The 26995-nt window shown below is 45.5% G+C and overlaps 1 protein-coding gene across 3 annotated transcripts in view; it reads left to right on the plus strand.

Moving 5' to 3' along the window:
• Positions 1-26995, plus strand: part of LOC124039461 (netrin-G1-like) — a 325096-nt gene that overhangs the window by 36354 nt on the left and 261747 nt on the right. For all 3 annotated transcript variants that reach the window (XM_046355452.1, XM_046355455.1, XM_046355453.1), the window contains exon 2: positions 12590-13352. In XM_046355452.1, coding sequence (XP_046211408.1) covers positions 13107-13352 — 246 coding nt within the window. In that variant the 5' untranslated portion in view covers positions 12590-13106. The remainder of the gene's footprint in view (positions 1-12589; positions 13353-26995) is intronic.

Consider the following 26995-nt stretch of genomic DNA (forward strand, 5'->3'; position numbering starts at 1 on the left):
AGCTATATACAGGGTCAGTAGATATATACAGGGTCTGTTCCATGGGCCAGTAGTTATATACAGGGTCAGTTCCAGGGTCAGTAGTTATATACAGGGACAGTTCCAGGGTCTGTAGCTATATACAGGGTCAGTAGCTATATACAGGGTCAGTTGCTATATCCAGGGTCAGTAGCTATATCCAGGGTCAGTAGCTATATACAGGGTCAGTTACAGGGTCAGTTCCAGGGTCAGTAGTTATATACAGTGTCAGTTCCAGGTTCAGTAGCTATATACAGGGTAGCTATATACAGGATCAGTAGCTATGTACAGGGTCAGTAGCTATATACAGGGTCAGTCCCAGGGTCAGTAGCTATAGTAGTCCTTCTGTAGCTCAGTTGGTAGAGCATGGCGCTTGTAACGCCAGGGTAGTGGGTTCGATCCCCGGGACCACCCATACGTAGAATGTATGCACACATGACTGTAAGTCGCTTTGGATAAAAGCGTCTGCTAAATGGCATATATTATTATTATTATTATTACTATATACAGGGTAGCTATATACAGGGTCTGTTCCAGGGTCAGTAGCTATATACAGGGTAGCTATATACAGGGTCTGTTCCAGGGTCAGTAGTTATATACAGGGTCAGTTCCAGGGTCAGTAGTTATATACAGGGTCAGTTCCAGGTTCAGTAGCTATATACAGGGTAGCTATATACAGGATCAGTAGCTATGTACAGGGTCAGTAGCTATATACAGGGTAGCTATATACAGGGTCTGTTCCAGGGTCAGTAGCTATATACAGGGTAGCTATATACAGGGTCTGTTCCAGGGTCAGTAGTTATATACAGGGTCAGTTCCAGGGTCAGTAGTTATATACAGGGACAGTTCCAGGGTCTGTAGTTATATACAGGGACAGTTCCAGGGTCTGTAGCTATATACAGGGTCAGTAGTTATATACAGGGACAGTTCCAGGGTCAGTAGCTATATACAGGGTCAGTAGCTATATACAGGGTCAGTAGCTATATCCAGGGTCAGTAGCTATATACAGTGTCAGTAGCTATATACAGGGTCAGTAGCTATATACAGGGTCAGTAGCTATATCCAGGATCAGTAGCTATATACAGTGTCAGTAGCTATATACAGGGTCAGTTCCAGGGTCAGTTCCAGGGTCAGTAGTTATATACAGTGTCAGTAGCTATATACAGGGTCAGTAGTTATATACAGGGTCAGTAGCTATATCCAGGGTCAGTAGCTATATACAGGGTCAGTAGTTATATACAGGGTCAGTAGCTATATCCAGGGTCAGTAGCTATATACAGGGTCAGTTCCAGGGTCAGTTCCAGGGTCAGTAGTTATATACAGTCTCATTAGCTATATACAGGGTCAGTAGCTATATACAGGGTCAGTAGCTATATACAGGGTCAGTAGCTATATACAGGGTCAGTTCCAGGGTCAGTAGTTATATACAGGGTCAGTTCCAGGGTCAGTAGCTATATTTACATTTACATTTAAGTGTCAGTAGCTATATACAGGGTCAGTAGCTATATACAGGGTCAGTTCCAGGGTCAGTAGTTATATACAGTGTCAGTAGCTATATACAGGGTCAGTAGTTATATACAGGGTCAGTTCCAGGGTCAGTAGCTATATACAGGGTCAGTTCCAGGGTCAGTAGTTATATACAGTGTCAGTAGCTATATACAGGGTCAGTAGTTATATACAGGGTCAGTTCCAGGGTCAGTAGCTATATACAGGGTCAGTATCTATATATAGGATCAGTAGCTATGTACAGGGTCAGTAGCTATATACAGGGTCAGTAGGTATATACAGGGTAGCTATATACAGGGTCTGTTCCAGGGTCAGTAGCTATATACAGGGTAGCTATATACAGGGTCTGCTCCAGGGTCAGTAGCTATATACAGGGTCAGTTCCAGGGTCAGTAGCTATATACAGGGTAGCTATATACAGGGTCTGTTCCAGGGTCAGTAGCTATATACAGGGTCAGTTCCAGGGTCAGTAGCTATGCACAGGGTCAGTAGCAATATACAGGGTCAGTTCCAGGGTCAGTAGCTATGCACAGGGTCAGTAGCTATATACAGGGTCAGTTCCAGGGTCAGTAGCTATATACAGGGTCAGTTCCAGGGTCAGTAGTTATATACAGGGTCAGTAGATATATACAGGGTCAGTTCCAGGGTCAGTAGATATATACAGGGTCAGTTCCAGGGTCAGTAGCTATATACAGGGTCTGTTCCATGGTTAGTAGCTATGCACAGGGTCAGTAACTATATCCAGGGTCAGTTCCAGGGTCAGTAGCTATGCACAGGGTCAGTAGCAATATACAGGGTCAGTTCCAGGGTCAGTAGCTATATACAGGGTCAGTTCCAGGGTCAGTAGTTATATACAGGGTCAGTTCCAGGGTCAGTAGCTATATACAGGGTCAGTTCCAGGGTCAGTAGTTATATACAGGGTCAGTTCCAGGGTCAGTAGTTGTATACAGGGTCAGTAGTTATATACAGGGTCAGTAGTTATATACAGGGTCAGTAGCTATAGACAGGATAAGTTCCAGTGTCAGTAGTTATATACAGGGTCAGTAGCAATATACAGGGTCAGTAGCTATGTACATGGTCAGAAGCTATGCACAGGGTTAGTATCTATATACAGGGTCTGTAGCTATATACAGGGTCAGTCCCAGGGTCAGTAGCTATATACAGGGTCAGTAGATATATACAGGGTCTGTTCCATGGGCCAGTAGTTATATACAGGGTCAGTTCCAGGGTCTGTAGCTATATACAGGGTCAGTAGCTATATACAGGGTCAGTAGCTATATCCAGGGTCAGTAGCTATATCCAGGGTCAGTAGCTATATACAGGGTCAGTTACAGGGTCAGTTCCAGGGTCAGTAGCTATATACAGGGTCAGTTCCAGGGTCAGTAGTTATATACAGTGTCAGTAGCTATATACAGGGTCAGTAGTTATATACAGGGTCAGTTCCAGGGTCAGTAGCTATATACAGGGTCAGTATCTATATATAGGATCAGTAGCTATGTACAGGGTCAGTAGCTATATACAGGGTCAGTAGGTATATACAGGGTAGCTATATACAGGGTCTGTTCCAGGGTCAGTAGCTATATACAGGGTAGCTATATACAGGGTCTGCTCCAGGGTCAGTAGCTATATACAGGGTCAGTTCCAGGGTCAGTAGCTATATACAGGGTAGCTATATACAGGGTCTGTTCCAGGGTCAGTAGCTATATACAGGGTCAGTTCCAGGGTCAGTAGCTATGCACAGGGTCAGTAGCAATATACAGGGTCAGTTCCAGGGTCAGTAGCTATGCACAGGGTCAGTAGCTATATACAGGGTCAGTTCCAGGGTCAGTAGCTATATACAGGGTCAGTTCCAGGGTCAGTAGTTATATACAGGGTCAGTAGATATATACAGGGTCAGTTCCAGGGTCAGTAGATATATACAGGGTCAGTTCCAGGGTCAGTAGCTATATACAGGGTCTGTTCCATGGTTAGTAGCTATGCACAGGGTCAGTAACTATATCCAGGGTCAGTTCCAGGGTCAGTAGCTATGCACAGGGTCAGTAGCAATATACAGGGTCAGTTCCAGGGTCAGTAGCTATATACAGGGTCAGTTCCAGGGTCAGTAGTTATATACAGGGTCAGTTCCAGGGTCAGTAGCTATATACAGGGTCAGTTCCAGGGTCAGTAGTTATATACAGGGTCAGTTCCAGGGTCAGTAGTTGTATACAGGGTCAGTAGTTATATACAGGGTCAGTAGTTATATACAGGGTCAGTAGCTATATACAGGGTAAGTTCCAGTGTCAGTAGTTATATACAGGGTCAGTAGCAATATACAGGGTCAGTAGCTATGTACATGGTCAGAAGCTATGCACAGGGTTAGTATCTATATACAGGGTCTGTAGCTATATACAGGGTCAGTCCCAGGGTCAGTAGCTATATACAGGGTCAGTAGATATATACAGGGTCTGTTCCATGGGCCAGTAGTTATATACAGGGTCAGTTCCAGGGTCTGTAGCTATATACAGGGTCAGTAGCTATATACAGGGTCAGTAGCTATATCCAGGGTCAGTAGCTATATCCAGGGTCAGTAGCTATATACAGGGTCAGTTACAGGGTCAGTTCCAGGGTCAGTAGTTATATACAGTGTCAGTAGCTATATACAGGGTCAGTAGCTATATACAGGGTCAGTTCCAGGGTCAGTAGCTATATACAGTGTCAGTAGCTATATACAGGGTCAGTAGCTATATACAGGGTCAGTAGTTATATACAGGGTCAGTTCCAGGGTCAGTAGTTATATACAGTGTCAGTAGCTATATACAGGGTCAGTAGTTATATACAGGGTCAGTTCCAGGGTCAGTAGCTATATACAGGGTCAGTTCCAGGGTCAGTAGTTATATACAGGGTCTATTCCAGGGTCAGTAGCTATATACAGGGTCAGTAGTTATATACAGGGTCAGTAGCTATATACAGGGTCAGTTCCAGGGTCAGTAGTTATATACAGTGTCAGTAGCTATATACAGGGTCAGTAGTTATATACAGGGTCAGTTCCAGGGTCAGTAGCTATATACAGGGTCAGTATCTATATACAGGATCAGTAGCTATGTACAGGGTCAGTAGTTATATACAGGGTCAGTTCCAGGGTCAGTAGCTATATACAGGGTCAGTATCTATATACAGGATCAGTAGCTATGTACAGGGTCAGTAGCTATATACAGGGTCAGTAGTTATATACAGGGTCAGTTCCAGGGTCAGTATCTATATACAGGATAAGTAGCTATATACAAGGTCAGTCCCAGGGTCAGTAGCTATATACAGGGTAGCTATATACAGGGTCTGTTCCAGGGTCAGTAGCTATATGCAGGGTCAGTTCCAGGGTCAGTAGCTATATACAGGGTCAGTAGTTATATACAGGGTAGCTATATACAGGATCAGTAGCTATGTACAGGGTCAGTAGGTATATACAGGGTCAGTCCCAGGGTCAGTAGCTATATACAGGGTAGCTATATACAGGGTCTGTTCCAGGGTCAGTAGCTATATACAGGGTAGCTATATACAGGGTCTGTTCCAGGGTCAGTAGTTATATACAGGGTCATTTCCAGGGTCAGTAGTTATATACAGGGACAGTTCCAGGGTCTGTAGTTATATACAGGGACAGTTCCAGGGTCTGTAGCTATATACAGGGTCAGTAGTTATATACAGGGACAGTTCCAGGGTCAGTAGCTATATACAGGGTCAGTAGCTATATACAGGGTCAGTAGCTATATCCAGGGTCAGTAGCTATATACAGTGTCAGTAGCTATATACAGGGTCAGTAGCTATATACAGGGTCAGTAGCTATATCCAGGATCAGTAGCTATATACAGTGTCAGTAGCTATATACAGGGTCAGTTCCAGGGTCAGTTCCAGGGTCAGTAGTTATATACAGTGTCAGTAGCTATATACAGGGTCAGTAGTTATATACAGGGTCAGTAGCTATATACAGGGTCAGTAGCTATATACAGGGTCAGTAGTTATATACAGGGTCAGTAGCTATATCCAGGGTCAGTAGCTATATACAGGGTCAGTTCCAGGGTCAGTTCCAGGGTCAGTAGTTATATACAGTCTCATTAGCTATATACAGGGTCAGTAGTTATATACAGGGTCAGTAGCTATATACAGGGTCAGTAGCTATATACAGGGTCAGTAGCTATATACAGGGTCAGTTCCAGGGTCAGTAGTTATATACATGGTCAGTTCCAGGGTCAGTAGCTATATTTACATTTACATTTAAGTGTCAGTAGCTATATACAGGGTCAGTAGCTATATACAGGGTCAGTTCCAGGGTCAGTAGTTATATACAGTGTCAGTAGCTATATACAGGGTCAGTAGTTATATACAGGGTCAGTTCCAGGGTCAGTAGCTATATACAGGGTCAGTTCCAGGGTCAGTAGTTATATACAGTGTCAGTAGCTATATACAGGGTCAGTAGTTATATACAGGGTCAGTTCCAGGGTCAGTAGCTATATACAGGGTCAGTATCTATATATAGGATCAGTAGCTATGTACAGGGTCAGTAGCTATATACAGGGTCAGTAGGTATATACAGGGTAGCTATATACAGGGTCTGTTCCAGGGTCAGTAGCTATATACAGGGTAGCTATATACAGGGTCTGTTCCAGGGTCAGTAGCTATATACAGGGTCAGTTCCAGGGTCAGTAGCTATATACAGGGTAGCTATATACAGGGTCTGTTCCAGGGTCAGTAGCTATATACAGGGTCAGTTCCAGGGTCAGTAGCTATGCACAGGGTCAGTAGCAATATACAGGGTCAGTTCCAGGGTCAGTAGCTATGCACAGGGTCAGTAGCTATATACAGGGTCAGTTCCAGGGTCAGTAGATATATACAGGGTCAGTAGATATATACAGGGTCAGTTCCAGGGTCAGTAGATATATACAGGGTCAGTTCCAGGGTCAGTAGCTATATACAGGGTCAGTTCCAGGGTCAGTAGTTATATACAGGGTCACTAGCAATTTACAGGGTCAGTAGCTATGTACATGGTCAGTAGCTATGCACAGGGTCAGTATCTATATACAGGGTCTGTAGCTATATATACAGGGTCAGTTCCAGGGTCAGTAGCTATATACAGGGTCAGTAGCTATATACAGGGTCTGTTCCAGGGTCAGTAGTTATATACAGGGGCAGTTCCAGGGTCTGTAGCTATAAACAGGGTCAGTAGTTATATACAGGGGCAGTTCCAGGGTCTGTAGCTATAAACAGGGTCAGTAGTTATATACAGGGTCAGTTCCAGGGTCCATAGCTATATACAGGGTCAGTACCAGGGTCAGTAGCTATATACAGGGTCAGTTCCAGGGTCAGTAGCTTTATACAGGGTCAGTTCCAGGGTCAGTAGCTATATACAGGGTCAGTTCCAGGGTCAGTAGCTATATACAGGGTCAGTTCCAGGGTCAGTAGCTATATACAGGGTCAGTTCCAGGGTCAGTAGCTATATACAGGGTCAGTTCCAGGGTCAGTAGCTATATACTGGGTCTGTTTCAATACCACATGTTCAATGTGCAGGGATACTGGTGTCCCACATTATCATTGATCGATGGGAGGAAGAAGCCGACAACCTGCCCCAAATAGCCCAGTTCCCAATTAAAATGCACAGTACGCTCCTCTCCTCTGCCGGTGATACTGGATTTTAAATTGGAAATAATGAGAGGAAGGACCATTGTCTGAATTTCAAGAGTGATAATGACCTCTAATCTATCTCTGTCCACCTCTCCCCTTGTGTCTCTATCCCCTCTGCCTTTATCTAACCTGGTATCTCTGTCCCCTCTCCCCTTATCTAGCCTGGTATATCTGTCCCCTCTCCCCTTATCTAACCTGGTATCTCTGTCCCCTCTCCCCTTATCTAGCCTGGTATATCTGTCCCCTCTCCCCTTATCTAACCTGGTATCTCTGTCCCCTCTCCCCTTATCTAACCTGGTATATCTGTCCCCCTCCCCTTATCTAACCTGGTATATCTGTCCCCTCTCCCCTTATCTAACCTGGTATATCTGTCCCCTCTCCCTTATCTAACCTGGTATATCTGTCCCCTCTCCCCTTATCTAACCTGGTATATCTGTCCCCCCTCCCCTTATCTAACCTGGTATCTCTGTCCCCTCTCCCTTATCTAACCTGGTATATCTCCTCCCCTTGTCCCCCCCCCCTTATCTAACCTGGTATATCTGTCCCCTCTCCCCTTATCTAACCTGGTATCTCTGTCCCCTCTCCCCTTATCTAACCTGGTATATCTGTCCCCTCTCCCCTTATCTACCCTGGTATATCTGTCCCCTCTCCCCTTATCTAACCTGGTATATCTGTCCCCTCTCCCCTTATCTAACCTGGTATATCTGTCCCCCTCCCCTTATCTAGCCTGGTATATCTGTCCCCTCTCCCTTATCTACCCTGGTATATCTGTCCCCCCTCCCCTTATCTAACCTGGTATCTCTGTCCCCCCCTCCCTTATCTAACCTGGTATATCTGTCCTGGTATATCTCCCCTCCCTTATCTAACCTGGTATATCTGTCCCCCCTCCCCTTATCTAACCTGGTATATCTGTCCCCTCTCCCCTTATCTAACCTGGTATATCTGTCCCCTCTCCCCTTATCTAACCCTCCTTATCTAACCTGGTATATCCCCTTAACTAACCTGGTATATCTGTCCCCCCTCCCCTTATCTAACCTGGTATATCTGTCCCCTCTCCCCTTATCTAGCCTGGTATATCTGTCCCTTATCCCCCTCCCCTTATCTAACCTGGTATATCTGTCCCCTCTCCCCTTATCTAACCTGGTATATCTGTCTGTCCCCTCTCCCTTATCTAACCTTATCTAACCTGGTATATCTGTCCCCCTCTTATCCCTTATCTAACCTGGTATATCTGTCCCCTCTCCCCTTATCTAACCTGGTATATCTGTCCCCTCTCCCCTTATCTAACCTGGTATATCTGTCCCCTCTCCCCTTATCTAACCTGGTATATCTGTCCCCCTCCCCTTATCTAACCTGGTATATCTGTCCCCTCTCCCTTATCTAACCTGGTATATCTGTCCCCTCTCCCCTTATCTAACCTGGTATATCTGTCCCCTCTCCCCTTATCTAACCTGGTATATCTGTCCCCTCTCCCCTTATCTAACCTGGTATATCTGTCCCCTCTCCCCTTATCTAACCTGGTATATCTGTCCCCTCTCCCCTTATCTAACCTGGTATATCTGTCCCCTCTCCCTTATCTAACCTGGTATATCTGTCCCCTGTCTCCCCTTATCTAACCTGGTATATCTGTCCCCTCTCCCTTATCTAACCTGGTATATCTGTCCCCCTCCCCTTATCTAACCTGGTATATCTGTCCCCTCTCCCCTTATCTAACCTGGTATATCTGTCCCCTCTCCCTTATCTAACCTGGTATATCTGTCCCCCTCCCCTTATCTAACCTGGTATATCTGTCCCCTCTCCCCTTATCTAACCTGGTATCTCTGTCCCCTCTCCCCTTATCTACCCTGGTATATCTGTCCCCTCTCCCCTTATCTAACCTGGTATCTCTGTCCCCTCTCCCCTTATCTAACCTGGTATATCTGTCCCCTCTCCCTTATCTAACCTGGTATATCTGTCCCCTCTCCCCTTATCTAACCTGGTATATCTGTCCCCTCTCCCCTTATCTAACCTGGTATATCTGTCCCCTCTCCCTTATCTAACCTGGTATATCTGTCCCCTCTCCCCTTATCTAACCTGGTATCTCTGTCCCTCTCCCCTTATCTAACCTGGTATATCTGTCCCCTCTCCCCTTATCTAACCTGGTATCTCTGTCCCCTCTCCCCTTATCTAACCTGGTATCTCTGTCCCCTCTCCCTTATCTAACCTGGTATATCTGTCCCCTCTCCCCTTATCTAACCTGGTATATCTGTCCCCTCTCCCCTTATCTAACCTGGTATATCTGTCCCCTCTCCCCTTATCTAACCTGGTATATCTGTCCCCTCTCCCCTTATCTAACCTGGTATATCTGTCCCCTCTCCCCTTATCTAACCTGGTATATCTGTCCCCCTCCCCTTATCTAACCTGGTATATCTGTCCCCTCTCCCCCTTATCTAACCTGGTATATCTGTCCCCTCTCCCCTTATCTAACCTGGTATATCTGTCCCCTCTCCCCTTATCTAGCCTGGTATATCTGTCCCCTCTCCCCTTATCTAGCCTGGTATATCTGTCCCCTCTCCCCTTATCTACCTGCCCACTTCTCCTCTATTATACCTGTCTACATCTCCTCTATTATACCTGTCTACATCTCCTCTGTTATACCTGTCTACATCTCCTCTGTTATACCTGTCTACATCTCCTCTGTTATACCTGTCTACATCTCCTCTGTTACACCTGTCTACATCTCCTCTGTTATACCTGTCTACATCTCCTCTGTTATACCTGTCTACATCTCCTCTGTTATACCTGTCTACATCTCCTCTATTATACCTGTCTACATCTCCTCTGTTATACCTGTCTACATCTCCTCTGTTATACCTGTCTACATCTCCTCTGTTATACCTGTCTACATCTCCTCTGTTATACCTGTCTACATCTCCTCTGTTATACCTGTCTACATCTCCTCTGTTATACCTGTCTACATCTCCTCTGTTATACCTGTCCTCTGTTATACCTGTCTACATCTCCTCTGTTATACCTGTCCTCTGTTATACCTGTCTACATCTCCTCTGTTATACCTGTCTACATCTCCTCTGTTATACCTGTCTACATCTCCTCTGTTATACCTGTCTACATCTCCTCTGTTATACCTGTCTACATCTCCTCTGTTATACCTGTCTACATCTCCTCTGTTATACCTGTCTACATCTCCTCTGTTATACCTGTCTACATCTCCTCTATTATACCTGTCTACATCTCCTCTGTTATACCTGTCTACATCTCCTCTGTTATACCTGTCTACATCTCCTCTATTATACCTGTCTACATCTCCTCTGTTATACCTGTCTACATCTGTCTACATCTCCTCTATTATACCTGTCTACATCTCCTCTGTTATACCTGTCTACATCTGTCTACATCTCCTCTGTTATACCTGTCTACATCTCCTCTGTTATACCTGTCTACATCTCCTCTATTATACCTGTCTACATCTCCTCTGTTATACCTGTCTACATCTGTCTACATCTCCTCTGTTATACCTGTCTACATCTCCTCTGTTATACCTGTCTACATCTCCTCTGTTTTACCTGTCCTCTGTTATACCTGTCTACATCTCCTCTGTTATACCTGTCCTCTGTTATACCTGTCTACATCTCCTCTGTTATACCTGTCTACATCTCCTCTGTTATACCTGTCTACATCTCCTCTGTTATACCTGTCTACATCTCCTCTGTTATACCTGTCTACATCTCCTCTGTTATACCTGTCTACATCTCCTCTGTTATACCTGTCTACATCTCCTCTATTATACCTGTCTACATCTCCTCTGTTATACCTGTCTACATCTGTCTACATCTCCTCTGTTATACCTGTCTACATCTGTCTACATCTCCTCTGTTATACCTGTCTACATCTCCTCTGTTATACCTGTCTACATCTCCTCTGTTTTACCTGTCCTCTGTTATACCTGTCTACATCTCCTCTGTTATACCTGTCCTCTGTTATACCTGTCTACATCTGTCTACATCTCCTCTGTTATACCTGTCTACATCTCCTCTGTTATACCTGTCTACATCTCCTCTGTTATACCTGTCTACATCTCCTCTGTTATACCTGTCTACATCTCCTCTGTTATACCTGTCTACATCTCCTCTGTTATACCTGTCTACATCTCCTCTGTTATACCTGTCTACATCTCCTCTGTTATACCTGTCTACATCTCCTCTGTTATACCTGTCTACATCTCCTCTGTTATACCTGTCTACATCTCCTCTGTTATACCTGTCCTCTGTTATACCTGTCTACATCTCCTCTGTTATACCTGTCCCCTCTCCCCTATCTCTGGTTTACAGACAAAATGAGAAAATACATCCAGAAAATCACACTGTAGGATTTATAATGAATTGATTTGCAAATTATGGTGGAAAATAAGTATTTGGTCACCTACAAAAAAGCAAGATTTCTGGCTCTCACAGACCTGTAACTACTTCTTTAAGAGGCTCCTCTGTCCTCCACTCGTTACCTGTATTAATGGCACCTGTTTTAACTTGTTATCCGTATAAAAGACACCTGTCCACAACCAAACAGTCACACTACAAACTCCACTATGGCCAAGACCAAAGAGCTGTCAAAGGACACCAGAAACAAAATTGTATTTTGTTTATCATTTTGTCTGTCATGATGATGATGATGATGATGAAAATTACAGGCCTCTCTCATCTTTTTAAGTGGGAGAACTTGCACAATTGGTGGCTGACTAAATCCGTTTTTGCCCCACTGTGTATATATATATATATATATTTTTTTTTAAAGCTGATGGCATTTCCTATTTCATGGCATCTGAGGCCTGTTCAGGCTAGGCTGTTTTTGTTTGTTGCCCATCTCAATGTTAGACAGAGAGGCCTATACACAGGCTTAAGAAGACTAATTTAAGATTTAGCTGCTGGTACTCTTGGTCCTCCTGGGGAGAGGGGTGTAGAACAGGAACCCATGAAAAGTGATAGCCAAAGTGAGGTGAGGTGTGGGCTTAGCATGAAAGGCATCAGGATCCAATTCACCTTGATGGCCCAGGCCTTGGTTATCCAATCTCTCTCTGTAATGTACACATCAGGATGCCCAACCTGGCACGGATCTCTCAGCACCTACTAATGTCAAACTCTATCCATCTACACACACACAAACACTCTCTTTCAAACTCTATCCACACACACACACACACACACACACACACACACACACACACACACACACACACACACACACACACACACACACACACACACACACACACACACACACACACACACACACACACACACACACACACACACACACACACACACACACACACACACACACACACACACACACTCTCTTTCAAACTCTATCCTCTCGCCTGGCATTCACCCTCTAATTTTTTCCTCTTTCCTTGCTCCCTACAGAGCCTGGGTGGCGTTGCCGGGCCGGAACAGAAACATGATTGACAGCAAACAAAACTGAGCGGCCTGTCACTCATCTCTCCATCGGCGTGTCAAAAGGCTGCCTCCTCCGGGAGCTGTCACCTCTCCTCCTCCACACCTACTTCTCCTCCCTCCATCCTCTTCTCTGCTGGAAGGGCCAGTAACCCCGTACCTCAGCGTGCCGTGATTCCCCCGTTACAACACCGGCCGGAGAGCTAGAGGGCAGAGACCAGGACAGGAGTTGGGAGAGGACTCTAGACCAAAACAAGTGTTTCCCCCCTCCTCTCCACCTTACCCTCCTCCTCATCAAGCTGTTAACAGCAGGCTGGCATGCTGCCACAGTTCCTTGGCTCCTCTCTCAGTAAAGGTTGGATTATTTCATAAACTCCAAAGCCCTTTTCCTCTGTCTCTGTTTCGGGAGAGAGGAAGGACAGTGATTCCTCATTGAGAAAGAAACAGCCCTTTTCTAGAGACCTAGCGTGTCTGAGAGGAAGCAGCCATGCGTTACCCTCTGTTGTTGACACTGCAGGCGCTGTGGGCCAGTGTGTGCCAGACCATGCAGCACTACCCTGCTGCCTGGGGACACTACGACGTGTGTAAATCTCAGGTGTACACGGATGAAGGACTCACCTGGGATTATATGGCCTGCCAACCTGAGGCCATGGACATGACCAAGTACCTGAAGGTTACGGTGGACCCACCCAACATCACCTGTGGAGACCCACCTGAGACGTACTGTGCCCTGGTAAGTTCTGCTTCTCTTCCATAGACAGGCCCCTTCCTTTCCCCAAATGTAGTTATGTAGCAGTGGATGCAGTAGGAAGGTAGTACGGGAGATATGACTGAAAGGTAGGATAGTACAGACAGACAGACAGACAGACAGACAGACAGACAGACAGACAGACAGACAGACAGACAGACAGACAGACAGACAGACAGACAGACAGACAGACAGACAGACAGACAGACAGACAGACAGACAGACAGACAGACAGACAGACAGACAGACAGACAGACACACACACACACACACACACACACACACACACACACACTTGTGAAGTGGCCTTTTTACACATGCAAATGCATAATGAATTCTGAATCCCATATGTATTCTGCTGGTCTCACAACCTCTCAGTAATGGGAACATACAGTGATGTGATGGATTTTCATTTATTCTCCCCTCAAGAGAGAAACATTGTATCGTGCATGTAGATGTAGATCTCTCAGGGGCCACAACGCATTTAGATTCACCTCACTGGAGTTTACAACCACTTGGCAATGATGCCTTGACGTGTGATAAGATACACCTGAAATTAAAGCATGTCAAACGTACAAATTAATTTTGTCCGTTGAAAATGTCATCTTGGTGTTTATTGGGATGGAGTTTATGCACTCGTACGTCTGTCTCTACAGCACAGGCACTGATTGAGAGAGTCTTGGTGTTTATTGGGATGGAGTTTATGCACTCGTACGTCTGTCTCTACAGCACAGGCACTGATTGAGAGAGTCTTGGTATTTATTGGGATGGAGTTTATGCACTCGTACGTCTGTCTCTACAGCACAGGCACTGATTGAGAGAGTCTTGGTGTTTATTGGGATGGAGTTTATGCACTCGTACGTCTGTCTCTACAGCACAGGCACTGATTGAGAGAGTCTTGGTGTTTATTGGGATGGAGTTTATGCACTCGTACGTCTGTCTCTACAGCACAGGCACTGATTGAGAGAGTCTTGGTGTTTATTGGGATGGAGTTTATGCACTCGTACGTCTGTCTCTACAGCACAGGCACTGATTGAGAGAGTCTTGGTGGAATAAAACACGGTGTCATTAGCATTGGAATATTAGCAGCAAGAGAACACCCCTTGTAAAGATAGCAGCAAGAGAACACCCCTTGTAAAGTTAGCAGCAAGAGAACACCCCTTGTAAAGTTAGCAGCAAGAGAACACCCCTTGTAAAGTTAGCATGTTGCTTTGAGGAGTGGTGTGCCTGTCTATTGTAAAAGGGATGTATAGGGTAAAGTTTTTCATTAATGAAGGGCCTCCTCATTTGGGCTCTTTAGCTTTGAAAATCACAGCTAGCAGGCCACGTTTTAGCAACACACTGGCATGTGAATCCATTTTGGTGTGTGTATGTGTGTACCAACCCATGAGAGAGAGAGAGAGAGAGAGAGAGAGAGAGAGAGAGAGAGAGAGAGAGAGAGAGAGAGAGAGAGAGAGAGAGAGAGAGAGAGAGAGAGAGAGAGAGAGAGAGAGAGACCCAATGAGTGAAGAGCTAATATCTTGTATGCAGAGGCTTTGAAAAGTGAATTATTCAATATGTTTTGTAACTAATGTGTTTTATTCATAGGATACATTATTCAGCCAGACGGGAGGCACTTTTGAAAACGCTGACTCCATGACAGACTCCCAAGGTTGCTTTTAAAATGTCTGGGCTCTTTCATCTTGGGGTCAGCGTCAAAATTGGGCCATTTTCCACTGTTCTTTGAGGTATTGAGCATCCAGATTGATTCAATTTGACACCCAGTATGTAATCTGTCTTGGTCCAGACTTGGACAGAGGAGTCTTACTCTGTGTGTGTGTGTGTTTGCTATTTAATTTCATAACCAGTGGTTCAATAATATAGTTCTGGAACTTTTTTGAAACCAAGTTAATCATTATTAGCCTGCGTGCTTCTTGTAACACTCCAATGCTCTCTATATGACTGGAGTCTGTCAAATAAACAAGCTCATATCCCTCATTAGCTGGTTCTACACTTAGCCTCTGGCCTACAGGGCACACGTCAACAAGGATATTAACTACAGCCTTATCAGAATATGAATCATCTCTCTTCAGGGGCCATTCATTCTTTAATTGGTAGGGTCAATGTAAATCAATGTTTCAGCGATTACCGGTCAAATAGCTGCAACTGTGAATGCCGATACACTGCTTACGATGCCAATGGCAGTTTTCAGTATGAGTATGATCACTGTGTATTCAGGCAATTATCATTTAGAGTCAGGCTATCTGAGAATTAAATCGCTGTTAATTGATTTGGGCTCTTATCCAGCAGGCAGGAGCAGGGTCTAGGTCTCTAGTTCCAGGGCCACATGTCTGCTTCCTGCGTGATAACGGAGGTATCAGAAATCACATCATGGTCTGCAGATACAGAGAAAGAGAGGGGGAGAGGGGGGAGAGCGAGATAAAAGGGTGAGAGAGAGGAGGGTAGAGTGTGCAAAGCTGTCATCAATGCAAAGGATGGCTACTGTCGTGTCTTTTACTATGGATTCAATTAAATGGCATGCTATTTTATAAAAATCGATTCTCTGTACTTAATATTACCTGATTAAACTAATCTTGTAAATGTAATTAACTAGGAAGTCGGGGCACCACGGAAGAATGTTTTTAGAGCTGTTGCCTTCCGAACAAACTCTTAAAGATCTGGTGGTCTTTTAAATCAATAGCAGTCAATTATTAATCATTATCTTATTCAGTCTCATCTGAACGTCGTAAAAATCTTGGTTATCTTCACGAACCCTGGCTAACAAGATGAATCAGCAGTACAACATTTGGTTTATTTATTTATTTACTAAATAATCACACGGAATTATATATACACAGGATGGATCATACATTGATTACTAATTATGTAATAAAATAAAAAGTCCCTAGCGGACGAAACCGGTACGACGGCTGGTTACACAAAGAAAGGGGATCGGGTTTGATTGAAAGCGCGGGAAGACTGAGGAACAAAAGGATTGGGTCTCTATTGGACTTTATGAAGCTATGCCATCGTAAATACAGATTCTTATGCATTGTAAATAACCGCCCATTTGAAAAAGGAAAATGCAAGAAATATATTTACTCTGAGCTGCGCTTTGATAGATTGGTTGAAGATGGAAGTCTGGGTTGCCATGCAGTGTTCTCCCTTGTCCTTTGAATAATATTTCTGGGCGGATACGTTGCAGTGCCATCGTCGTGTGGTAGAACGGATACGTTGTAGTGCCATCGTCGTGTGGTAGAACGGATACGTTGTAGTACCATTGTCGTGTGGTAGAACGGATACGTTGTAGTACCATCGTCGTGTGGTAGAACGGATACGTTGTAGTACCATCGTCGTGTGGTAGAACGGATACGTTGTACTACCCTGTCGTTCTGAAGAGATCGTCCGTCCTTTCCTAGGCCACGTTTACAGCTGCTGCTGTTGCTAACTCGACATCTAAGATGTATCACTAGTAAATAAGTTCAAGTTGCCATACTATAACCTCATGCTATATTCTGGTTGGTATTGTAGAAATTCATCCTTCCAGCGTGGCAATAGTCACCTCCACGCTGAAATTCACCCTTTTAAACGTATGGACATCAGTCCTCACGTCATCGGGAACACAATGTTAATTCCGTTAGGTTGTAGTCGTACAACCAGAGCTCACGCTGAGATTGGCTTAGTTCGCCGTGAATTGGGTCACGGGGGGCTCTTATAGAAATGTAGAAAAGGAGTTGGTTCATCATTTCCAACCAATGCCTATTCACGTGGGTGTGGCCACTGATTGAGCATATTTTACTTATGAAAACAATTCTCTCATTTTAAAAACTAAAATTGCAGTTAATCTTTTCACAAATAGTTTAATATTTAAACATTTGAATTACACAACAATTCCATGAGAATCTGAGTGAACTAATCCATTGCGGAGGCCTAGACTAAAAGCCTATTTATGCTTGATCCCGAAAATGTGGTGGGAGGATATCTGGAGTGTGTGTGTGAAGCAATTGAGGAGCCTCCAGAGGCCAAATTGAGCCCCGTTCCGCATCGCCATTGTGCCTCCCACATGTTTGAACAATGCGAAGGGCTCTGTATAGCTACACATTGACATTATTGGTTGACGGTAGGTGGGGGCGGTACATCCTGTATAAACACAAACTCACTTCCTTCACAACAGCTCTGCACTGCTCCCCTAAGCACAATAAATATGAATGCCCTGACGTTTGCAGAGGCCATACCACCGTAAATGCTGCACGGCCAATGCAGATGATGGATTGACCATGGGCCCAAATGAACATTGCAACTTCTCTCTCCAGTATGCACTCTCTCCCGCCAATTTGTGCTCATTCATTGTTTCATAACTTATTTGTGTGAATTGTTAGCATTTTATTGTTAGTGTCTGTCATTTCACCATTACAGGGCAGGTAGCCTAGTAGTTAGAGCGTTGGTTTAGTAACCCGAAAGGTTGCAAGTTCAAATCCCCGAGCTGACAAGGTACAAATCAGTCGTTCTGCCCCTGAACAGGCAGTTAACCCACTGATCCTAGGCCGTCATTGAAAATAAGAATTTGTTTTTAACTGACTTGTCTAGTTAAATAAAGATAAATAAAAATATATATCACCAGTAGTACATTTACTGTTAATTCCTATAATTTCTAATCTACAATGTTTTTTACTTTAGTTATGGTAATTTCTGTTAATACATTCAATATTATTATTCAAGTCTTACCATTCTGGCCACATTGTTTGCAAGGGGCACAACTTATGCTACACTTGTGAGAAACAAGTTTTAGTTAATTTAATTTCATTGATGAGTTTTGTCAATTTATTCATTGTATTTTGTTTGGAGCGCTCCTGTCAATGTTGAGTTAGTACGTGGACCTATAGGCTACCTGGCCAGCGTGCAAATGTAGACATATAAATGTGCTCATTTTGGGGATCTGATAGTTTTTCTGATTGGTTTAACGCACCACCACTGATGAAGTTAATCGTTGATACAATGTTTCAAGTTTGTTGTAGACAACCTATGCGTAGCCAATGTCATTTATAGGATATTTATTTTCATCAGGATATTTCCTACCTGCAGGCTGCATTGTATTTATTTGTTGGCTTTATGTAGGCAATTTTTTACATATTTGGCAATGGCAATAGAAGTTACTTTAGGTTTATCATTTTATTTTAGATTTGGATAGAATTTCGATTAATCACATGCTAATGATTTTGAGATATGATGACTTTATTATAAATTAAATGAAAACTGTTCCATGAAAATGTGCTTATGAAAACCACAACTGGCACGCCGATCGCTAGAAATGGTAAGATAAATGGCCATTCAACATGAGAAAGGTTGTCGACTCCTGGTGAGGCCTATTACCTGCAACGTCAGGAGAGAAATGGACAAATCTGTGAATGCTAGCAGGAGTGGGAGGAGAATATCTGGATCTCTGGCTCCCTCTTGAGGAATCTGTGAATGCTAGCAGGAGTGGGAGGAGAATATCTGGATCTCTGGCTCCCTCTTGAGGAATCTGTGAATGCTAGCAGGAGTAGGAGGAGAATATCTGGATCTCTGGCTCCCTCTTGAGGAATCTGTGTCTTAAAGCATTAGCATTTACATTTTTCATTTTTTTATAAATTAATGTAGGAAAATTGTTATTGAAATCAAAATCAAAATACTACTACTCAGTCTTAAATGACATCACAAATATTCCATCTTCAATTAATTATGTCTCAATTATGCTTTAATATATATATATATATAAATGTATCTCAACAATCCTTCCTCTATGGAAAACACCAAAATCATGGTCTGGTTCTATGTACAGAGCATTCGGAAAGTTCTCAAACTACTTGACTTGTTCCACATTTTGTTACGTTACAGCCTTATTCTAAAATTGATTAAATAAAACAAAACCTTCAATCTACAATCAATAACCCATAATGACAAAGTATAAACAGGTTTTAGAATTTTTTGCTAATTTATTTAAAATATAAAACAGAAATACTTGATTTACATAAGAATTCAGACCCTTTGCTATGAGACTAGAAATTGACCTCAGATGCATCCTGTTTCCATTGATAATCCTTGAGATAATTCTACAACTTGATTGGAGTCCACCTGTGGTAAATTGGACATGATTTGGAAAGGCACACACCTGTCAATATAAGGACCCACAGTTGACAGTGCATGTCAGAGCAAAAACCAAGCCATGAGTTCGAAGGAATTGTCCGTAGAGATCCGAGACAGGATTGTGTTGAGGCTTAGATCTGGGGAAGGATACCAAAAAATGTCTGCAACATTGAAGGTCTCCAAGAACACAGGGGCCCCCGTCATTCTTAAATGGCTAGTCTCCCAGCCAAACTGAGCAATTGGGGGAGATGGGCCTGGGAGGGAGGTGAAGAACCCGATGGTCACTCTCACAAAGCTCCAGATTTCCTCTGTGAAGATGGAAGAACCTTCCAGAAGGACAACAATCTCTGCAGCACTCCACCAATCAGGCCTTTATTGTAGAGCGGCCAGACGGAAGCCACTCCTCAGTAAAAGCTACATGACAGCCCATTTGTAATTTGCCAAAAGGCACCTAAATGTACCTCAGACCATGAGAAACAAGATTCTATGGTCTGATGAAACCAGGATTGAACTCTTTGGCCTGAATGCCAAGTGTCACGTCTAGAGGAAATCTGACACCATCACTACGGTGAAGCATGGTGGTGGCAGCCTCATGCTGTGGGGATGTTTTTCAGCGGCATGAACTGGGAGACTAGTCAGGATCAAGGGAAACCTGCTCCAGAGCGCTCAGGATCTCAGACCGGGGTGAAGGTTCCCTTTCCAACAGGACAATGACCCTATGCACACAGCCAAGGCAGCGCAGGAGTGGCTTCGGGATAAGTCTCTGAATGGCCTTGAGTGGCCCAGGCAGAGCCCAGACTTGAACACTATAGAACAACTCTGGAGAGACCTGAAAATAGCTGTGCAGTGACGCTCCCCATTCAACCTGACAGAGCTTGAGAGGATCTGCAGAGAAGAATGGGAGAAACTCCCCAAATACATTTGTGCAAAACACAAGAAGACTCGAGGCTGTAATCGCTGCCAAAGATGCTTCAACAAATTACTGAGTAAAGGGTCTGAATACCTATGTGCATTTTATATTTCAGATATTTTATTTATAGAAATTAGCAAAAATGTCTGTCTTTTGCTTTGTCATTATGGGGTATTGTGTAGATTGATGAGGGGGAAAAAACTATTCAATCCATTTTAGAGTAAGGCTGTAATGTAACAAAATGTGGAAAAGTCAAGGGTTCTGAATACTATCTGAATGCACTGTAGTTTCTTGAGGAATCACCCAAATGCCCACCTCTAGCAGGGAAACAGCAGTCCCATCTACTTCGCAAGGCTTTTAATTTCTTCTAGCAATCCAGTGAGCTATGCTGGAGCAAGAAATTGACCCCTGGTGAACTATAACACAGCTCTGCAGTGATATTACATTTCTTCGTCCCCGTACGTTATAGTTTATGAGTTGCCTGCGACAGCTGGAAAAAGGCAGGGAGTGTGCTGAAGTGGAGATGGCGTGCCAGTCACATCTCCGGATTTAAAAGGAGATAAATATTAAATATTCAGATGTAACACACACAGATGGAACACACACAGATGGAACACTAAACTAGAGTTGTAAAATTTCCCAAGATTCTTAGAAATTCGAGTTGGATTCATCCTGATTTCCCACTTGTTCCCTCCTAATTCCGGGAATATTCCAACTGGGATATCCAGAGTCTGTTGTTTCTTCTAGTAAGTGAGGCTAACCATGAACAACCCCTTTCTAGGTTAGTTGATATATCATTTAAAGTTATTCTTTCTAGGTTAGTTGAGATATCATTTAGAGTTATTAATTATAGGTTAGTAGAGATATCAGTTAGCGTTATTCTTTCTAGGTTAGTTGAGATATCAGTTAGCGTTATTCTTTCTAGGTTAGTAGAGATATCAGTTAGCGTTATTCTTCCTTTGACTGTGACAATTGATCTTGATCTTATTTGTGTTGCAAACAGGAAAGGGTAAACACATGCTGCCTGAAGAGAATGTTCCTGCATGAATGCGTGTTTGTGTGTGTGGGTGTGCGTGTGTGCACGCATTTAGGTGTATGTTCCCTCCCTCACAACCAGGAAGTGCTGATGATGGCTGGAACCTGAATCCGGGGTGATGCGATGCATTTTCATAGCCAATCAAAACTAAATTAGGAAACAAAGACAGAGAAGATGAAAAGTCCTTAGGCACAGCCGCCATTTATAAGAGGTCATTAACCATATTCCTAGGTGACAGACAGAGACATCTCACTAACGCAACATGTTCTTCATTATGGACATTATGCTACAGTATGTCTTCCCTTTGTTTCTAATGTCATTTAGGCCAATCGATGGACACCAGAGCAAGAAAAGCTATCTTATACAACATTGTGAGGATCCATCACTGAGATGTCAATTACATGGAGGATCATTGATTCATTCATTGATTCATTGGTTTAGTCAGTCAGCCACTCTTACACCCGAGAGATTGTCGTCTGAAAATACTGTTATATAGACACAGACGATTGTTACCTTAATAAACCTTTCTCTAAGCTCTTCAGTCAGACAGGGGCTGTTCCACGACACCCTAACCTTCATCCTAACCCTCATCCTAACCTTAGCACCCGGGGCTGTTCCACGATACCCTAACCTTCATCCTAACCCTCATCCTAACCTTAGCACCCGGGGCTGTTCCACTACACCCTAACCCTCATCCTAACCTTAGCCCCCGGGGCTGTTCCACGACACCCTAACCTTCATCCTAACCTTAGCCCGCGGGGCTGTTCCACTACACCCTAACCTTAGCCCTCAGGGCTGTTCCACTACACCCTAAGCTTCATCCTAACCCTCATCCAAACCTTATCCCTCAGGGCTGTTCCACTACACCCTAACCCTCATCCTAACCTTAGCCCTCAGGGCTGTTCCACTACACCCTAAGCTTCATCCTAACCCTCATCCTGACCTTAGCCCTCAGGGCTGTTCCACTACACCCTAACCTTCATCCTAACCCTCATCCTAACCTTAGCCCTCAGGGCTGTTCCACTACACCCTAACCTTCATCCTAACCCTCACCCTAATCTTAGCCCTCAGGGCTGTTCCACTACATCCTAACCTTCATCCTAACCTTAGCCCTCAGGGCTGTTCCACTACATCCTAACCTTCATCCTAACTTTAGCCCTCAGGGCTGTTCCACTACACCCTAACATTCATCCTAACCTTAGCCCTCAGGGCTGTTCCACTACACCCTAACCTTCATCCTAACCTTAGCCCTCAGGGCTGTTCCACTACACCCTAACCTTCATCCTAACCTTAGCCCTCAGGGCTGTTCCACTACACCCTAACCTTCATCCTAACCTTAACCCTCAGGGCTGTTCCATTACACCCTAAACTTCATCCTAACCCTCATCCTAACCTTAGCCCTCAGGGCTGTTTCACTACACCCTAAGCTTCATCCTAACCCTCATCCTAACCTTAGCCCTCAGGGATGTTCCACTACACCCTTACCTTCATCCTAACCTTAGCCCCCAGGGCTGTTCCACTACACCCTAAGGTTCATCCTAACCCTCATCCTAACCTTAGCCCTCAGGGCTGTTCCACTACACCCTAACCCTCACCCTAACCTTAGCCCTCAGGGCTGTTCCACTACAGCCTAACCTTCATCCTAACCCTCATCCTAACCTTAGCCCTCAGGGCTGTTCCACTACACCCTAACCCTCACCCTAACCTTAGCCCTCAGGGCTGTTCCACTACACCCTAACCCTCATCCTAACCTTAGCCCCCAGGGCTGTTCCACTACACCCTAACCCTCACCCTAACCTTAGCCCTCAGGGCTGTTCCACTACACCCTAACCCTCATCCTAACCTTATCCCTCCGGGCTGTTCCACTACACCCTAACCCTCATCCTAACCTTAGCCCTCAGGGCTGTTCCACTACACCCTAACCCTCACCCTAACCTTAGCCCTCAGGGGCTGTTCCACTACACCCTAACCCTCACCCTAACCTTAGCCCTCAGGGCTGTTCCACTACAGCCTAACCTTCATCCTAACCCTCACCCTAACCTTAGCCCTCAGGGCTGTTCCACTACACCCTAACCCTCATCCTAACCTTAGCCCCCGGGGCTGTTCCACTACACCCTAACCCTCATCCTAACCTTAGCCACCGGGGCTGTTCCACTACACCCTAACCCTCATCCTAACCTTATAGCCCTCAGGGCTGTTCCACTACACCGGGGCTGTTCGACTACACCCTCATCCTAACCTTAGCCCTCGGGGCTGTTCCACTACACCCTCATCCTAACCTTAGCCCTCGGGGCTGTTCCACTACACTCTAACCCTCATCCTAACTTTCCACTACACCCTAACCCTCATCCTAACCTTAGCCCTCAGGTCTGTTCCACTACACCGTAACCCTCATCCTAACCTTCCACTACACCCTAACCCTCATCCTAACCTTAGCCCTCAGGGCTGTTCCACTACACCGTAACCCTCATCCTAACCTTCCACTACACCCTAACACTCATCCTAACCTTAGCCCTCAGGGCTGTTCCACTACACCCTAACCTTCATCCTAACCCTCATCCTAACCTTCCACTGTTCCACTACACCTAACCCTCATCCTAAACACTCATCCTAACCTTAGCCCCCGGGGCTGTTCCACTACACCCTAACCTTGATCCTAACCCTCATCCTAACCTTAGCCCTCAGGGCTGTTCCACTACACCCTAAGCTTCATCCTAACCCTCATCCTAACCTTAGCCCTCAGGGCTGTTCCACTACACCCTAAGCTTCATCCTAACCCTCATCCTAACCTTAGCCCTCAGGGCTGTTCCACTACACCCTAACCTTCATCCTAACCCTCATGCTAACCTTAGCCCTCAGGGCTGTTCCACTACACCCTAACCTTCATCCTAACCCTCACCCTAACCTTAGCCCTCAGGGCTGTTCCACTACATCCTAACCTTCATCCTAACCTTAGCCCTCAGGGCTGTTCCACTACACCCTAACCTTCATCCTAACCTTAGCCCTCAGGGCTGTTCCACTACACCCTAACCGTCATCCTAACCTTAGCCCTCAGGGCTGTTCCACTACACCCGAACCTTCATCCTAACCTTAGCCCTCAGGGCTGTTCCACTACACCCTAACTTTCATCCTAACCCTCATCCTAACCTTAGCCCTCAGGGCTGTTCCACTACACCCTAACCTTCATCCTAACCCTCACCCTAACCTTAGCCCTCAGGGCTGTTCCACTACATCCTAACCTTCATCCTAACCTTAGCCCTCAGGGCTGTGCCACTATACCCTAACCTTCATCCTAACCTTAGCCCTCAGGGCTGTTCCACTACACCCTAACCGTCATCCTAACCTTAGCCCTCAGGGCTGTTCCACTACACCCTAACCCTCACCCTAACCTTAGCGCCCGGGGCTGTTCCACTACACCCTAAGCTTCATCCTAACCCTCATCCTAACCTTAGCCCTCAGGGCTGTTCCACTACACCCTAACCTTCATCCTAACCCTCATCCTAACCTTAGCCCTCAGGGCTGTTCCACTACACCCTAACCCTCACCCTAACCTTAGCTCTCAGGGCTGTTCCACTACACCCTAACCCTGACCCTAACCTTAGCCTCAGGGCTGTTCCACTACACCCTAACCCTCATCCTAACCTTAGCCACCGGGGCTTTTCCACTACACCCTAACCGTCATCCTAACCTTAGCCCTCAGGGCTGTTCCACTACACCCGAACCTTCATCCTAACCTTAGCCCTCAGGGCTGTTCCACTACACCCTAACTTTCATCCTAACCCTCATCCTAACCTTAGCCCTCAGGGCTGTTCCACTACACCCTAACCTTCATCCTAACCCTCATCCTAACCTTAGCCCTCAGGGCTGTTCCACTACATCCTCAGGGCTGTTCCACTACTAACCTTCATCCTAACCTTAGCCCTCAGGGCTGTTCCACTATACCTAACCTTCAACCTTCATCCTAACCTTAGCCCTCAGGGCTGTTCCACTACACCCTAACCGTCATCCTAACCTTAGCCCTCAGGGCTGTTTCCACTTCACCCTAACCCTCATCCTAACCTTAGCCCCAGGGCTGTTCCACTACACCCTAAGCTTCATCCTAACCCTCATCCTAACCGTAGCCCTCAGGGCTGTTCCACTACACCCTAACCTTCATCCTAACCCTCATCCTAACCTTAGCCCTCAGGGCTGTTCCACTACACCCTAACCCTCACCCTAACCTTAGCTCTCAGGGCTGTTCCACTACACCCTAACCCTGACCCTAACCTTAGCCTCAGGGCTGTTCCACTACACCCTAACCCTCATCCTAACCTTAGCCACCGGGGCTTTTCCACTACACCCTAACCCTCATCTAACCTTAGCCCTCAGGGCTGTTCCACTACACCGGGGCTGTTCGACTACACCCTCATCCTAACCTTAGCCCTCAGGGCTGTTCCACTACACCCGAACCCTCATCCTAACCTTAGCCCTCGGAGCTGTTCCACTACACCCGAACCCTCATCCTAACCTTAGCCCTCAGGGCTGTTCCACTACACCCTAACCCTCACCCTAACCTTAGCCCCCAGGGCTGTTCCAATACCTCTAACCCTAACCCTAGTCCTTAGGGGCAGTTCCACTACACCCTCATCCTAACCTTAGCCCTCAGGGCTGTTCCACTACACCCGAACCCTCATCCTAACCTTAGCCCTCGGAGCTGTTCCACTACACCCTCATCCTAACCTTAGCCCTCAGGGCTGTTCCACTACACCCTCATCCTAACCTTAGCCCTCAGGGCTGTTCCACTACACCCGAACCCTCACCCTAACCTTAGCCCCCAGGGCTGTTCCAATACCTCTAACCCTAACCCTAGTCCTTAGGGGCTGTTCCACTACACCCTAACCCTCATCCTAACCTTAGCCCTCAGGGCTGTTCCACTACACCCTAACCCTCATCCTAACCTTAGCCCCCGGGGCTGTTCCACTACACCCTCATCCTAACCTTAGGGCTGTTCCACTACACTCTAACCCTCATCCTGACCTTAGCCCTCAGGGCTGTACCACTACACCCTAACCCTCATCCTAACCTTAGCCCTCAGGGCTGTTCCACTACACCCTAACCCTCATCCTAACCTTAGCCCCCGGGGCTGTTCCACTACACCCTAAGCTTCATTCTAACCCTCATCCTAACCTTAGCCCTCAGGGCTGTTCCACTACACCCTAAGCTTCATCCTAACCCTCGTCCTAACCTTAGCCCTCAGGGCTGTTCCACTACACCCTAACCTTCATCCTAACCCTCATGCTAACCTTAGCCCTCAGGGCTGTTCCACTACACCCTAAGCTTCATCCTAACCTTCATCCTAACCTTAGCCCTCAGGGCTGTTCCACTACACCCGAACCTTCATCCTAACCTTAGCCCTCAGGGCTGTTCCACTACACCCTAACTTTCATCCTAACCCTCATCCTAACCTTAGCCCTCAGGGCTGTTCCACTACACCCTAACCTTCATCCTAACCCTCATCCTAACCTTAGCCCTCAGGGCTGTTCCACTACATCCTAACCCTCACCCTAACCTTAGCGCCCGGGGCTGTTCCACTACACCCTA

The sequence above is a fragment of the Oncorhynchus gorbuscha genome, linkage group LG07 (assembly GCF_021184085.1).
Source record: "Oncorhynchus gorbuscha isolate QuinsamMale2020 ecotype Even-year linkage group LG07, OgorEven_v1.0, whole genome shotgun sequence".
Classification (NCBI taxonomy): domain Eukaryota; kingdom Metazoa; phylum Chordata; class Actinopteri; order Salmoniformes; family Salmonidae; genus Oncorhynchus; species Oncorhynchus gorbuscha.